We start from the raw sequence: 16280 nt of genomic DNA on the forward strand, positions 1-16280 counted from the left end.
GTGCCTCCATCATTATCACAAACGCGAGTCTGTAGTATCGAAAATTATTACCCCATATGAATAGGTTTATGGAGAGATGATCCGCGGTGCCGCTACGGCGGCGATGAGCTCGATTCTGTGGCCATAAAAAATAGTAGGGAGAAGACGAAAGGACAAGGGTGGTACCACGCGCTCGTGGGAGACATTGAGCTGGTTTAGTCAATTGTCGGAAAGCTCACGTGGGACCGGGTTGAGACGGTGGTTAGATTCATCTGGCACGCACGCTGCGGGGAAATTTCTTGCTCTTGGGCTCCAGTTGTTATGGGGCTTGAGATTTGGATTATCTCCACGCGCCCAGATGCCACTGGCCAGGATAAGGCCCGACTGGTCTGGGCCTAGGGCCTTTTGGTGTTGGACTGGACCGTTGAGGTTGAGATCCCCAAGGTTTGACCGGCGATATTGCCTGCTCTACTTGGCGAATCTTAGAAAGGTTAATGGATCTTAGGCGAAGGATCGGTTTTGCTCACGTTGGCTTTTCGTGCTCGGCCAAATCTTTCACCACATCACGAATACAAGCCGTGTACTAAGCCAACCAATCACGTGCCTTTCAAAGTCGTCGCCCTGCTTGAAATGGGTGATCCGTTCTAAGGAGTAAGGATTAATAACTTAAAATTTATGATGTCAAAGTTGATTATCCATTTTTATAATTGAGAATCGAATCGGTTCCAACCTCAAACTAGTCTTCTTTTTTTTTGTAAATTAAATATATTTTACGGTACATTGCAACTACGTCAAAATCACAACTAAAGCATTGACATTAAGTTTAAGAAGCTATTGAAAAGTGTAAGCAATTGAGGCGATTGGTCTTTTCTTCCTTCAATTATGCGAATTTTGTTTGGCAGCTCTTTAACTTATGAACTCACGTGCACATCGACCTTATGCAATATCTCCACGTCTTGCAAAGAGCTTCATTTGATGAATGCAGGAAATTATCAATGAAATAACATCTCATCTTAATAACTAAAATAGAGATGAAAGGTTAATGCTCCCAATTATCTCATCATTCGACAACCTAGTCATATTTGGCTTCCACTCGAACTCGCACGCTTGGCACAAAATCATAACAAAACCACTGTAAACGGTATGGATGTAGTCGATATACTGAATTTGGACAGACGAGATACATGGCAAGATCGTAAGGTAGGACGGAAGGAAGCGGAGAGGGAGAGGGAGAAAGGGGGGGACAAAGCTTTTGCTCCTAATACCTAAGACCGAGTAAGTCCAATCAGCCTATTTTCAATCAAATTCAAGAGTTTTTATAAATGAATCTCCTAATAATGCTATCCAATTCACTGTTTTAATTCGGAGCAAACGTAATTTTGGGGTAAAAACTGAAATTCGAGAACCGGATCGATAAAAACCTTTAGGTTTTAGATTCTAAGGGTCTGTTTGGTTTAGCATTGCAAATGCTCATTTGGACTTTAAAGTCCTTTAGCCAAATGCAAACGCGTTTGATTCGTATTTTTGCGCGACTTTGGCGAAAGATGCACGATGCATCTCCAAAAGAGTCAAAGGCCTTTTAGCGTGGAATGGAGCTCTTGAGGTGCATTGGCAAGTTGCATCCTCACGAATGCAAGTAACTTGGTTCGTTCATCTTCTCCAACCTCTCCAAGCTGCGATCGGAGGCCGACAACCACCGGTGAAGGGATGGCATGCGCCGGCGACCGCCGCTTGAGGGTCGCCCGACCTCGGCGATGTCGCCTGGGGTCGCCGAACCTCAGGCGACGCCTAGATCTCGCGACCCAGGCAACCGCTTGAGGTTGCGCGACCCCAGTGATGGTCGCCGGGGTCGGGCCACCCTAGGTGACGGCCGCGCGTCGAGGTCGCGCGACCCAAGTGATGGTTGCTTGGGTCGCCGGGTCGCCGGGTCGCGCGCGGCTGTTGCCTAGTCGCCTGGGTCGCGCGACCCCAGGCGGTCAGATCCGGCCATCCGGCCGCCGAATCCGGTGGTCCGGTGGCCGGATTTCAAAAAAGAAAAATACAATTTTTTTTTGTTTTTTTAATTTAATAAAAGTAATTTACAAATGCAAATTTTACCAAACGGTATTTTGGCCAAAATTGTATTTCAATACAAATTTTACCAAACGATATTTGCATTTCTAAAACCTCATTCACCCAAAGGTATTTGCATTTTGGCAAATGCATTCCCAAAAGCCGAACCAAACAGGCCCTAAGATATAAAGAGTAAGTTTCACGTTCAAAAAAATGAGAAATCTATTTCGACTAATAAGTTATACGTTCTTAGTTAGAGGAATCTGAAATTTAAATTGGAACCTTAAACATAAAACTCGTAATCTCAAATTTACACATTTTAATATTTTTCTTGGTTTATTCTTTCGTATGATATTGCGATATCATATATTGTTCGATGATGAGTGTACAAGCGGAAGTATTAATTTAAGCTTATATTTTAAGATCGAGACTTTTATTTTATGAATGTTTATATTTTCGGTGTGTCTTCGCAGTTTATGAATTGTAGTAACAAGTAATGGTCATCAAAGTTTTAATTTACTATAATCGTTTAATTAAAAATATACGTGAAATTTGAATAAACTCCGAAATCAACTATGTAGTTCGTAATGGGTTAGGTTTCAGGTTCGAGGATATGCAAGATAAATTATAAATTAAAAAAATGAGGAACTTGTTTAAATGGATAGGTTTCGTGGAATCCGCACGGAAACAGAACCTATTTATCCATGATTTTAATCAACATCGCGGTTTTTTTGGGCAAAAGATGACATTCATAAAGAGTAGAAGAAAAGCAAGAAATTTGAAAATTGTAATTCCAAAGCGGTACGTTTGGGTCAACTCATCAGGAGCACGCAAAATGGGTGCCGCCAGTGGATAGATGCGGAGCACTGGCACGCACAAGGCTCACGTTAGCATTCCCCGCACTTAAAAAAAGACCAGAAATTTCTCAGCTCCTGGCCTACCACCTATCTCTCTCTCTCTCTCAGAGACCCGAGCTTCCGGATTAGGGTTTCCGTCGCTCTCTCTCTCTTCTTCTTCTCTCTCCACTCTGCCACAGACCCAAGGGCACAGCTGCACTTTTTCTCACTTCTGGTAAGATCGCGAAACCCCTCGTCGATTCCGCGTGCGCCGCTTTGTCCGATCGCGCATGTCGCCGGCCGTGCGTTGAGAATCCCTTCGGGTGGGAGCGGGGGATCGCTTTTTTTTTTTTTTCTCTCTTGCTTGCCTGACTGGTAAACCCTAGGAGAGAGAGAGAAAAAAAGGGGGATGGACGAAGGGGAGGGAGGGTACGGGGAGGGCGGGGATCAGCTGGATCAGTTCCACCGCAACGAGGCGATCTCTGCGGTCGCCGATGAGGGGTTCTTGGTCGAGGAGGACGACGATTACGAGGACCTGTACAACGATGTGAATGTCGGGGAGAATTTCCTCCAGACCATGCGGAAGAACGAGGATTTAGGGTTTAGAAACGACGTCGTGGAGGAGAAGAAGAAGGTCGAGCCTCCGATGGTCGCGCCCGAGCCTGTTCAGGCCGTTTCGATACCTGGTGTCGGGGGTGGTGAGAGTGGGGGCGTTGGTGGCGTCGTCGATGGGGGAGGGATTCTAGGGTTTCGGGGTATCAGAACCAGGGTTTTAGAGGGAATGAAATGAAGGGACCGAGTGGATCGGGGCTGGTGGTGGCACAACAGCGGAGCGGAGGGCTTCGTGTTGAATTAGGGCCGGGGTCTAGTAAGGTTAACGAAATGGAGGTACAGAGTGGGAGTAGAAGTGACGTAGGGCCTCAAGGGATTGGACAGCAGGCGCATGCTGGTGGTCTAGGTAATGTTGCAAACGTTGGTAGCATTCCTAGTATCGGAAATGAGGTTTTAGCTAGGCAAAGTGCGGGAGCAGCTGTGAAAGGCGTTGGTGGAAATGGGATGGTGAATCCGGGTGTCAATAACGTATCTGCTGGTGCCGTCGCTGGTGCTGGTGCTGTTGCTGGTGCTAGTGCTAGTGTTGTGACTAATTCGGGTGGAGGTGCAGGAGGAGGAGGTGGAGGAACAATACTGTTTGTGGGGGATTTGCATTGGTGGACGACAGATGCTGAGCTGGAGGGAGAGCTGTGCAAATATGGGCCGGTGAAGGAGGTCAAATTTTTCGACGAGAAAGCAAGTGGAAAGTCCAAAGGGTATTGCCAGGTTGAGTTTTATGACCCAACTGCTGCGACAGCCTGTAAGGAAGGGATGAATGGACATATTTTCAATGGTAGACCATGTGTAGTTGCTTTTGCATCGCCTTATAGTGTTAAGAGAATGGGAGAAGCTCAAGTGAATAGGAATCAACAAATGGCTCAGGCTTCACTTTCTCAGACCAGACGAGGGCCTAATGAACCTACAGCGAAGACTGGAGGAAATAATATTACCACTGGTGGCAACTACCAAGGTGGTGATAATAACAGAGGGTTTGGGAGAGGAAACTGGGGCAGGGGCAATTCAGGTATGGGAAATAGGGGTCCTGTTGGTCCAATGAGAAACAGGGGTGCTGGAGTCGGTGGGAGAGGCATCATGGGTAATGGGGGCAATGGTTTTGGCCAGGGTATTGGCGGTACCCCGCCATTATTACACCCTCAGTCGATGATGGGTCAGGGTTTTGATCCAGCTTTCGGTGGACCGATGGGTAGGATGGGGAGCTATGGTGGCTTCCCTGGTGCTCCTACTCCTCCATTTTCTGGTATAATGCCTTCGTTCCCTGGTGGACCTATGGGAGGTGTTGGCTTACCTGGTGTAGCTCCTCATGTGAATCCTGCATTCTTTGGGAGAGGGATGCCGATGAATGCAATGGGGATGATGCCCACATCTGGTGTTGAGGGACCCAACATGGGCATGTGGTCTGATCCTAATATGGGTGGATGGGGCGGTGAGGATCATGGTGGGGGTCGAGCAGCTGAGTCCAGTTATGGGGAAGAAGCTGCTTCTGATCATCAGTATGGTGAGGTGACTCATGAGAGAGGGGGTTGGCCACCCAACAAGGAAAAGGATAGGAGTTTCGAGAGGGACTGGTCAGGTTCTTCTGACAGAAGGTACCGTGATGATAGAGAACCGGGCTATGACAGAGAAATGCCTAGAGAGAAGGATGGGGGTCATGATCACGAGTGGTCAGAGAGGAGGCACCGGGAGGATAGAGATATAAGTAGGGAACGCGACAGAGAACGTGATAGGGACAGGGAACGGTCCCGTGAACGTGAAAGAGATAGGGAAAGGGACCGGGAAAGGGACAGGGACCGAGAACGGGATCGATACAGGGAGGACAGAGACAGATACGCAGATCATCATAGGTACAGGGACCGCGAGGCAGAGCATGATGACGAGTATGAAAGAGGACGGTCCTCAAGAACTCATAGCAAGTCAAGAGTATTGCAAGAGGAGGACCATCGCTCAAAATCAAGGGATGCTGATTATGGAAAGAGGCGTCGCCTTACCTCTGAATAATTTCTTTGATCTTGTTCCCATTGAGAATGGGAAGAAACAAAACAGAGAGATGCATGCCTATCCAGTTCGTCTTCTGAAGCTTTTGTGGGTTCTTCATCTATTGGACAGTGGTCTTGTAAATGGGGCATTAAAGATCTTGATGGCCTCTTCTTGTGTGGGGCATGGTTTTTTCCGGCCTTAAACAAAGTAAGTATCCAAACAGACTCTCCTAGTTTCGGATATCCTGTTTATTTGTAAGTTCTTCAGTGTTTGTGTGTGCATTGCTTGCAGTTCATTGCTTGTGATATTTTTAATTTGTGCTTAAAGATTCTTACAGATAGTCTAATCACGTGACTTTTGCATTTAAGTGAGATGATACCTCTTTTGTTGGGAATAGTATTATTTCTGGAAGTTGAGTGACTTAATAGCATGTTAAAGTTCCAATATACTGAAAGCAGTTTTCTATTTGTTCATTTGCTATGACACTCTTCATACCGTCAAGAGGCTATTGAAGTATTCCCTCTGTTGCTCTAGTCATTTAATCATTGTCAGCATGCTTCTTACGGTATTCAGTAGTATTATTTGTTCTTCTGACTTATTTTCATATTAGTAATCTATTAAGTGCCTGCCAGTGGCTGTAGAGAATTCGTGTAGAGCTTTTGTTTGTTACTCACGTAATCTCACAGTGCATCTACTCTGCTTGTAACCTTGTGTACCTTTGACTGATATAACTGCTTGGTTCCTGCATCCGAATCATTTTTAAGATTTAAGCCCTTGGATGAGAATTATGTGTTTTATTCTGCATTTTTCCATGCGATTTTTAACTATTTATATTCTTGCTGCATCGTCCTCTGACTACTTGTATTCCATCTCATGATTATATATCGTTTTCTGGATTTTCTGACCATTAGACTTGTTTGATCCTCTATTAAACATGTCACTTGCGTGCTTGCATGTGTGTTGGCAACAATATTTTAGACATGGTGTATACTGAAAGCTCTTAATTCTGACGACAAAATTAGAATTAGTTTGCTTTTTGGGGTATCATGCCATCATCTCTTTTCATTGTGTATGCCTGATATTTCTTTTGTATTGAAGATTGAACCTTGGGGCAGCTTGTAATATTAACTTTGTAGTTATGCCATCTTTTAAAGAAATATAGATTCTTGCAGATATTGTTCTTTAATATTGAAGTGGATAGTTGATGGTGTAAAGTTATTCGGTGCTGGTATGCCTAGGAGAATAAATCTTGGATTAGTGAGAAACAATCTCAGTTCTTATAGCTTAGCTACTTATACTAGTGAAACCATGTGGTTCTCTAAGCATTCTGTTTGTGAGGAGTGTTTGTCTGTTGAAATTCTTAATATGTAGATGGGAACATGACGAGCAACATTTTTCTTCTTGAAACTCTTTATTTACTGCTAGTTTTGTTGTGGTTTTTGGAACACATAGTTGAGGTTGCATCATGTCTACATTCTCATACCTTCACTCAGGGACCTTTAGCTTATTCATCACTATAAACTTGATTTTTCTTGCTGTCATATGAAATCAGACCTTTTTAAGTGTTTTGATCATCTTGGAACTTTTTGTTTAATTCTACAACGGAAGATATCGACGGTTTCTTGGCCTGTGAAAATATTTAGCACAGCCAAGATCCAATCAAGTCCTCATTTCTGGGGTGAATGAATTTTGAAGCTTTGGTTTTTTGTTAAGGATGTTATAGAAGCTACTTTCTATTTCTAATGATAGAGAACACTGAACAGTGGGACTTGCATGTCAAGATGTTTTTTTTAGTCGTTCGTGGTTTTTAAATGTTGTTGGAAGAAAAGGCACCTGAAAGAGTAAATGATCTTTCAAGTTATTTTGCTTTCGATGAGAAACTAAAAATTATCATTCTGTTAGAATGTCCAAAATTTACCTTTGCATGTAAATAACTGAAAACTGCCATGCTTGATTACAGAGATTATTGAACAGGTTTTCATGAACATTCCAGATAGGCACTTTATATTCATTCTTTTGTCTCCATTGCATGGGGCATGTGGCATGGACAGAAAGTCATGAAACTGACTGTAACTTTGATGGAAACATCAGCATTGGACTGCATCGCTAACTTTTTCTAATCAATTTGCTTTCTTCTGTACTTGTTTGGATATCTGTTTCTCTCACGAAGTAATTATTTCTTATGCAAATGGTGCTTTGGCTCATTCTTTTTTTTCCATAGCTAAAGAAGGGTCAATACCAAGACTTGAAGCTCTGCGGCAGTACTATGGACTACTTGGAGATGGTGAAGACCTTTATGACTATCGTATATGAGAGGGATAATGCATGGCGTTTTCCCATGGATGTTAGGAGTGGAACTTCCATTTTAAGTTTGAAAGACCTTTGAATTTATGTTTTTGACTTGATTAGCTTGAGCAACCAACTTTGTGGATAATATTATGGCTTGACATTGCTTAAGTCATAGATGTTGTAGATTATCGTAGAACTATCATTTGAATCGTGATGTAATAGGATTTAGTTGAGGATGTTTCGCTCATGTTCCGTCCTTGATTGGCTATTCTTCTGTATCATTTTTTACAGCCTCTTTTTCCCCGACTGTATCACCATTGTTGACCACACGATGTGTTTTTTGTAGAATGTAGAAAACCTAACTATACGGTAGTTGATTGGCCCATGTGAATTGTACATGTCTTATAACCTTGTAAATATCTATTTCTAGTCAATCCCATATCTCATCTTTTGCAACACTTTTGCTCTTATCTGTATCCCCTTTTCCTACCTATCTGCTTAATTACATTTGGATTGTAGATTTTACCCAAAATTATGAGTTTTCTGTGAAATTCTGCATGGCGTATTTTAGCCTGTAAACCAATGTTACTGGTAGCTTTTGCGTTGTTGATTTGTCTTCCGCTCCGATTTTGGCTAGTGAATTGCCAAATTGGGAGTTGCACTGTTTGATCTTTTGTGGCTGGAAACTGGAAGGCCCTAGCACATGTTGTACTGTAATCAGGCCAACTGGATGGTTTTCTTCCTTCTCCTCTTGAGTTGCATGTTGATGTTAAGTTTGACAAATAGAGTTCGGTTTCTTGTTTCAAAATGCCCAAGAGGCATGAGCATGTCTGAGATGCTCGAATTTTGCAAAACTGATGCCAAGAAGTTAGAATATCACTCTTCTAGCTTGTGATTTCGCTACACATTCATACGTTGCATTCAAGATGTTCATTTAACCGTTTCCACCGCCTTGTCAGGCTACATCCTTTTCATTTTTTTCATCAGATATCATGCTTGTTCCGCACAGTCCCTTAGAATGGCCACTTCTTTTCCTAATTACCGATTGCAAATAGGCGCTTGGTTCAGCTTTGCATCTATTACTCTTTGTTATCCCCCCTTACCATTACTAGATCAGTCCATCCGCATGCATTGATGTGAAACCCGCTCGCCGGCAATGGGTCTCCAAATTCTTGATAAAGTAGGCGCCCTTCGAGCAACTTTAACCCATTTATAGTCGCGTGGCTAGAAGTCATTCTTTCCCGATGGAGCGGAACCCTCCCAACAAAACACTGCATAAAACAAATGGACATAAATGTTAACTAAAACATGCAATTACGGTCCCATGCCATGGCAAAAATATCCTGCTGTATCTGGACAACTGGCCGAGATAGAATTTTGACGATCAGTGCCGTGTAAAATCGAGCATATTTGTACTGTTATTTCGAGAAATGGAGGATTGGTCGGGAGATTACATATTTGATCATATTTGCATGGACTATGCCTCAAATCTCAAAACTTCGAGCATCTGATGGATCCCATGGATATGTCTAGTTCTAATAAGCTGTCTTCCTCATTGATTTCATCATCTGTCAAAATCTCTGTCGCTTCCTGCTTCTCCACAACGAACCTTGTTGAGATATCATCCGAGCAAACGTTACCTGGTAGAGAGATCTCAATGAGGCTGCCGTCATCATCATCATCGTCCTCGCTTGAACAGACCAGTGGGCCGCAACTTCTGTTATTAGAACTGATGAAATTTGGCTCGAAAGTTCCACTTTCTATCAATTCATCACTACTTTCACCGCCTGCTGGAAAATTAAGCGATTCTTCCCTTAATTTAACCATCTGGGAAGCACTTCCTTCTCCATCCGATTCTGCTACCTGTTGGGTTTGTTGTTGGAAGTGCCTGTCAACCATACCTATGTGGTGAAGCGCCAGATTTTCATGTCGGGCAGCACTTTGGTCCACAGCTTTCTTCTTCTTCAGGAAAGACGCGACAAAGAAAACGGCTGAGAGTGCCAGGAGTGGAATCTTGACTGGAAGAGGAAGGAAACCAGAACTCGTAAAACCGGCAAAAACTAAAGAAGCAACCATCACTCTAATGTTGAATTTTGATGTTTTGACGGGAAGGAGGGCACAAATTTGCTTCTCTGCAAGTTTTCTCATCCTGGAAGAGAAGGAAAAAAGGAAGCAACGATGGATAATAATGTGGGGACTATACTGGCATCTACAAAAAGAAAGCAGCAAAAATAACGTAATTTCTACATGCTTCAGGCTGAAAGGAACAGATCGGTTATGCAGATGGGCAGAGAGTCTGAAATGATAATTATCTGCCAAAATTGTCTCCAAACTTTGGCTACCGGTTGAGATCTTCCTTCCCAGGAAACGAATGAAAAGAAGAAGAAGAAGAAGAAGATGGTCCTGGAACAGAGACAGAGAAACTTTCTCCTCAGAAGGAAGAAACTTGCAAAGGCCAGAAGCAGAGCTTCTGAGTTCTGAGAGAGGTGAGCTACAATCTTCGTCCTCTTCATTCAGATTTCACCGGATATAATCAATTCAGAAACTGGGAATGCTCTTAAACACGTGCCAAAAGGGCTTTTGACTAACGAAGCAATCATGGTGTTTCCATTAAGGATGGAGAATCATGGTGTCTGGATTTGCTTTAAAGACTTTCCCTGCTCCCCTAATCACCCTCCCGTGCTTTACCTGCAATCATAGTCACAAGCACGAGTTAAGATGGACCACAAGTCTGGCGATCTCGATGATATCTTAATTCGGTTGGACTGGACAGTCAAAGCTTTGTCATGCATTAGTTTGAAGTGTAGTTAATTGAAAATAGGGGTCTGTTCGAGTAATCATCTACAGTGGATGCATTCGGGCTAGGTGATCTTGGCATGGCCTTACCCATGTCTTACAGATAATATTGCATGACCTTGAGAAGACCTGATTGTTTATGTCCAAAGTCCACTTAGTGGTTATTTTATAATTCGACTGTCGAACCATCATGAACTCGAGAGTCAAGCACATGCATACAAGATGCCCAGTGATCAAGAAAACGTAATTTGCATCAACGTGCTGGTGTAATTAATGACTCAATTTGCATCAGAGGACAAATGGTTTTCTGGTGTAAACAAGAAGCACATCAGCTGTACTGAATTGGTTACTTGATCTATGGCATCCAAAACGTCAACGGTAAAAGAAATCTGAAGGATAACCTGTCGTAAGCACAAAAAGATTCATAGTGACTTACGAATAAGGGATAGGCGGGAAGGGATTGAAAAGTTTAAACAGACAAAATGTTCCACGGACGCAACTAAAGATCACACATGAGAAGACAGACATGAAAACACGTGAGTGAAGTGCAAGTCAAAACAGGGCGAGATTGGCACATGTGCTGCGCTAACTGAACAGTATGTATCATGACAAGGGGACTACGGCACCCAGTTTACCCCATTGTTAGTAGAATGGACTTTCATTAAGAGAACAATACGCAACTGCCAATGCTACTCCTGCATTAGAAATGGAAATTGAAGAGCTCCCGAACCAAATCTTTCATTTTCCTAATGCAACTAGTATTGTGGGATTCTTCTAAACCATGAAAGAACTCCTCTAATCACAGGACCTTACATATATACACATAACATCAATAATCCGAGATGATATACACAGCTGCACAAGTCATTAATCACTCAAGTATGGTGCAATCACGTCTCTGCTTAGGATGATTGGGCTAGTGTTATATCAGAACCAGACAAAGTTCCTGATTGATCGACATCAAGATCATCAAACTCCTCTAAAATTAGTGAGATATCTTCTTGACTAATCTTCCCCATTTCCTTGAGCTTATATATAATGAACTCAGCAGCCCTGAAAAGCAAGAATCACATTAATGATAAGTGCAGATAAAAGACAAATATATGCGATCAACAAGCAAGTAGCAATAGAAACAGCATACTGGGGCATTTTCAAAGATTCAGCTCATGGAAAAGTGGAAGTGGTATTTTTCCAAAAGAAATAATTCTCTTTTTTCAAACATCAGTGATCCTAGATTATTGCCAACCCAAGGGCCAGAGTAAGTTTCTAATCTTTAGGTGACAGTTCCAGTGCTAATTAGTGGCTGATAGATGAAAAAGTCATCAAGATGCCACATATAGGCTGTCAATAAAGCAAAATTCAACTTACCCAACAACCCCATCATTATCAAGATCAGCTGCCTCCAGATCGACGTTAGTCATCCTCCTAGAGAGAACCCATTTGACCAATGCCCTCTGTCTATTTTCCGTGTTTAGCTCAGCAATGTAAAGGAAAAACTGAGCCAGACATATTGTACTTGTTAGTATCCAAAATACAGCAAAAATACGCCCTCCTTCTGTCGAGAAACTTTTATCTCCGTATCCTAGTGTTGTGATGGTAGAACACACACAGTAGAATGCGTCGACAATGTCCAGGTTCTCAATTAAAGCAAGAAAAGTTGTTCCAGCAACTATGAGCAACAGCAGAAGGATAAAGGCTGTGACACACTTATATCTTACTCCGTTGGTTTCAATTTCTTTTAGCATTTCAGTTGGGCCAACTTTGTTACGCAAATGCAGCGCTTTGACCAGCAGGATTTCCTGCTTCTCTACAAGATAATCTGCCGCTCTGCTCAGAATGAGGCCTACAATAGCCATCCCTGAGAAGACAAAAGCACAAGCAAGTAGTTTCGTCAGAGCACTGCCTGGCACAAGGTCTCCATACCCAACAGTGGTCATCGTCACGATACAGAAATAAACTGCATCAAAAAGGTCGTTTGTCTTTTCTCCATCAATCTCGTTCCTCACGAGGTAAAAACACATTGTGCCAATTCCTAGGTAGAATACCAAGATTATTGCAACTCTTTTGAAACTGGGGTGGAGGTTCCTAAGTATGGAATTCGAGGGCTGGATTGGGCCATTGAGATTCGCTTCTTGAAGAACGGCTTCTGCAAGAGGAGCACTTTTGCAGCGACGAAGCCTATTTCTCTTGAGTTCCTTTTTATCTGTTCGAGGTGAATTGAACGGCTTAGACAGCAGGGGCTGCTTCACACCATTAGCATCCATGGAGGGGCTTCTGCAACAGAGGATCACCTGGAGAATATCAAAACATGCCTAAACTTAAAAGACCTCAATCAAAGCCAAGTGAAGAGAGATCACTATCAATGGTTTGATGTAAAATAGCACCACTGACGAGTAAAACCCTATTCAAGCTTCAACAACAATCACGTTTGAGGCCAGTATATTTATGTTGTGGACAATTCAAAGAGACCAGACCACAGCAGAATTTTTTCTTGCCTAGAATAAAGAGGAAAGCCTTTTGATTTCTAACACAGCCAACTCATAAAGATAGTGTATCAAGATAGCATAAGAATGCTACTAAACGGACTGCACCGTGTACAGTGTGAAAAAAAATGAAAATCTGAAGCCCTGGGATCTGCCTTCATCACATTCCAGAAAAATACTCGGCCTCGGCTTCCCAGCCCGCCGAGCAATTACTAGTTTTTGGAGCAAACAGATCCAGAGAATCCCATTTCTTTACATGAACGATCCACAGAACTAGTCAGACCAAATTCACCACGCAGTTCCTAATTATAGTTTTCAAGAATTGCACAATCCACTCCGATTTTAAAAAACCAAAAGCAGAGGTAAAAAAAGATCACCTTTCTTTGCCCAACCCGTGAACCCCAAGATCAGAATTGTTTCAGCAGGTAACCAAATTCCGCCAGAGGAAACAAGAGGATCTCAATCCAAACGTCACTCGCGCTCAAACCCACCAAGAAGCTCCCAAGAAGAAAAAAACAATAATAAAAGAAAGGCAAGAATCTTGGAGTAACCCAGATGCTTCCAACGCTTACCGAAGAAAGCAGGGGAGCATTCAGGACCGGCTCTTTCAGCTTCTTCACGCAAAATAAAAAAAAAAAAAGAAAACTGAGAAAGGAGCAAGGTGGAGAAGGTGGGTGCCGCTTTCAGAACATGGTAGAGATTTCGACGCGTCGTCTCGTCACTGTGGGACGTCAGTCGGTGATTGGCTGGGATGCACCAACGAGCGTTGACTCCCGCAGATTTGTGGAGCGAGATCCGCAACGTCGGTAAACAGGGAACTATCATGGTGGGGGTAACTCTGTAATCGAACGACACGACACGACAGAGTGTCGAGCATATTCATGATCACTGGACTGATATCCCGAGGTTTTTACTTCTCTAACTCCGGGCTACTTGCATGAACAGGCGACATGAAGTTAAGAATCTCCGCATCGAGATCGATCTAGGTAACGCAGGAACACGCAGGCTCTAAAACCCGCGAGGTCGAGGTACGTGACATGCTCCGGCACAAGTTTTATCTAACTACTTGCTTTTGATGGTCGCTTGAGTAAATTTCTAACTTTGGATCATATTTTTTTAATTCTGTCTCGTGCTTTTAAATAAATCTCTAGTTGCTATGCATTGTTATAAGTTGTTTATGCAACAACCGATTCTATTTTTCACTTTAACAAAACCTCCAATTGTCATTCGTATAGTGTTCAATCATCCTATGTCGTGCTCTAGCAAATCAATTTTACTTTAGCATATCAATATTAGTACTTTAAAATTAAGGAGAATCTAACTATTGAAGGATGCCCATCATTACAGAAAGTTCACATAGAGTAAAATAGGCACAATTTTTTTTGAGGATTCGATGCACAACTGTGTATGATGCGAAGAGAATGCATCACCAGGTGTCAATAGGTGATGATTTTTGCAATTAAAAAGATGTATGTATGGACACCGATTTTGGCAGAATATTTTGTGTGCTTATTAAGTCAAAAACATTAATAAATGGAAAAAAAAAAAAGGCAACATAGCAAGGTAGCTCATATATTAATAATTAACGACGTAAATAGTAATTAAATCTGTGTTGAATGACAACTTCAAAATATCCCCTACGGCATGATAGTCTATGCTTGAAAAAGGAATGACGCTGGGGATCATAGAAATGATCATTCCATCTTAACAGCCAAATTATATTACGTCTTCCACAAATATATCCATATTAAAAACCTAATAGCAGATCCATGGAAAAAGAAGAAGTTATCTATTTTTACAAAACTGACTCTCCGTTGGGAGCATGGGCAATAGACGTTTGATCATCCAAACCATCCACATCCCTTTGATCATGGCAACTTTTCATTTCGCCAACCACATGACTGCAAAATCCTTCAACAAGTTCCCCGAATTACATCACTTAAGAGTTTCTCGCACCAGCAAGAGTTTCGTCTGTCGGGCAGTCAACGCTGATCGGGCCACAGGAAAGCACCGATGGCGAACGCCCTCTTCTCGTCGAGAGAGCCCCGGCAGTTCATCCCGTATTGCTGGAGGAGCAAGTCCAGCCTCCACTCCTCCATCTTCTCGTACTCAGCTCTTGTGTACCTCGGGTAGTGAAGGGGCACTTGGAACCTCGTTGCGGTCGCTGGCTCTTCTTCTCTGTCCTTGCCGCTGGCCTTCCCGCTCCGTTGGGCTTGATCGCGGGTCGGTCTTCCCTTCTCTTTTTCCTTCCCAGTTCCTTCCGCAGTCCCCATAACTTGGATGAATGCTGAACTGAGCAACCACTTGAAGGCCATTGCTTTCCAGTTCCTGCGCACCAGGGAACAAGAAGAAGGCAAGAAAGTGTCACCCAATTTTCAAAGAGAGGGATTTGCCTGCATATATATGTGTCTATATATATTTATATATATAGACTTCTTCGTGGCCCTACACATGGATCAGAAATGGCCACAAGTTTCTCGAGCATGCTAAGCTTCTCATTTGTTTTGGGTAGTAAATGAGGTGATGAAAAAATATCTTCGTAAGGTTGTATTCGTGTGTAGGATGGATCTAGATCTCGTGACCAATTTGCAACTTTGGTAGTTGATGGTCGCTTTTCATCTTTAAACCCCACAGCTACCAGGGAGGGTCGGTCACCTTCAGGGAAGGAGGAAATCTCTAGAAATGAGAGAAAATATCTTGGAGCCCAAGGCCGGTTCTTCTAGTCTTAATGCAGGGGAACTAATACGGGAATGCCGGTATTCCAACCATCGAGCGTGACAGCCCAATAACAAAAGAGTTACACGTCTCGCTAAGGCCACATATTCGAGCTATTTCGTGGCGAATTTCTAGCCAAGTTATGTCTTGAGCATTGGTAGTTCACGATGAGAGATTCCTTAAATTCTAAATGTGTAAATGAGCGGCTAAAGTGAAGTGCTTTGAGTTCCCGATGTATTGAGTAATCACGACTCAAGTTGGACACTCTTGTAATGATGCTCATAAAAGATAATGACACGATTCGTTAGTTATCTTTCGGTTAGTTATCTTTCTATATTATTTTCGGATTTCAAGATGAGCACATGCCGTTCTAATTTGATTACAGATCCAGTTAAATTGAAACTCAATTTTTGAATCTACAAGAGAGAGATGCCTCTTTTCAGTTCGTGCAATAGAGATGGAAGATGCTGTCGCACATCGGATAAATCACGTAATAAGGTTCTCGAACCTTGACGAGACTCGCCGGTGCCTCCAGCAAAGGGGA

The 16280-nt window shown here is 42.8% G+C and overlaps 4 protein-coding genes across 7 annotated transcripts; 1 reads left to right on the top strand and 3 right to left on the bottom strand.

Moving 5' to 3' along the window:
- The first annotated feature begins 3261 nt into the window (after nt 1-3261).
- Nucleotides 3262-8200, top strand: LOC104450422 (uncharacterized PE-PGRS family protein PE_PGRS54). Its single transcript, XM_010064967.3, is given in 3 exon segments — nt 3262-3651; nt 3654-5660; nt 7675-8200. Coding segments are annotated over 2 exon segments (2196 nt in total). The 5' UTR covers nt 3262-3276; the 3' UTR covers nt 5475-5660; nt 7675-8200.
- A 935-nt stretch (nt 8201-9135) lies between these two features.
- LOC108960623 (hypothetical protein) lies at nt 9136-11012 on the bottom strand. Its single transcript, XM_018876426.2, has one exon. It carries the CDS (start codon nt 9888-9890, stop codon nt 9234-9236), a length of 657 nt encoding a protein of 218 aa, XP_018731971.2. The 5' UTR covers nt 9891-11012; the 3' UTR covers nt 9136-9233.
- Nucleotides 11013-11199: 187 nt separating this feature from the next.
- LOC104450423 (two-pore potassium channel 1) lies at nt 11200-13862 on the bottom strand. Of its 4 annotated transcripts, none has more exons than XM_010064971.3 (3): nt 13399-13856; nt 11907-12829; nt 11200-11591 (listed from the first exon to the last, which is right to left on the bottom strand). In XM_010064971.3, the coding sequence occupies exons 2-3, from the start codon at nt 12800-12802 to the stop codon at nt 11441-11443; spliced, it is 1047 nt and encodes a 348-aa protein (XP_010063273.1). In that variant the 5' UTR covers nt 12803-12829; nt 13399-13856; the 3' UTR covers nt 11200-11440. The 4 variants fall into 4 exon arrangements, with proteins under 4 accessions (XP_010063273.1, XP_010063272.1, XP_010063274.1 ...); XM_010064970.3 differs by having other exon boundaries at nt 11216-11591; nt 11907-12812; nt 13594-13862; XM_010064972.3 differs by having other exon boundaries at nt 11216-11591; nt 11907-12812; nt 13399-13859.
- A 715-nt stretch (nt 13863-14577) lies between these two features.
- On the bottom strand, nt 14578-15584 carry LOC104450424. Its single transcript, XM_010064973.3, has one exon. It carries the CDS (start codon nt 15334-15336, stop codon nt 15004-15006), a length of 333 nt encoding a protein of 110 aa, XP_010063275.1. The 5' UTR covers nt 15337-15584; the 3' UTR covers nt 14578-15003.
- Between the last annotated feature and the right edge of the window lie 696 nt (nt 15585-16280).

Source organism: Eucalyptus grandis, chromosome 6 (genome assembly GCF_016545825.1).
Source record: "Eucalyptus grandis isolate ANBG69807.140 chromosome 6, ASM1654582v1, whole genome shotgun sequence".
Lineage (NCBI taxonomy): Eukaryota > Viridiplantae > Streptophyta > Magnoliopsida > Myrtales > Myrtaceae > Eucalyptus > Eucalyptus grandis.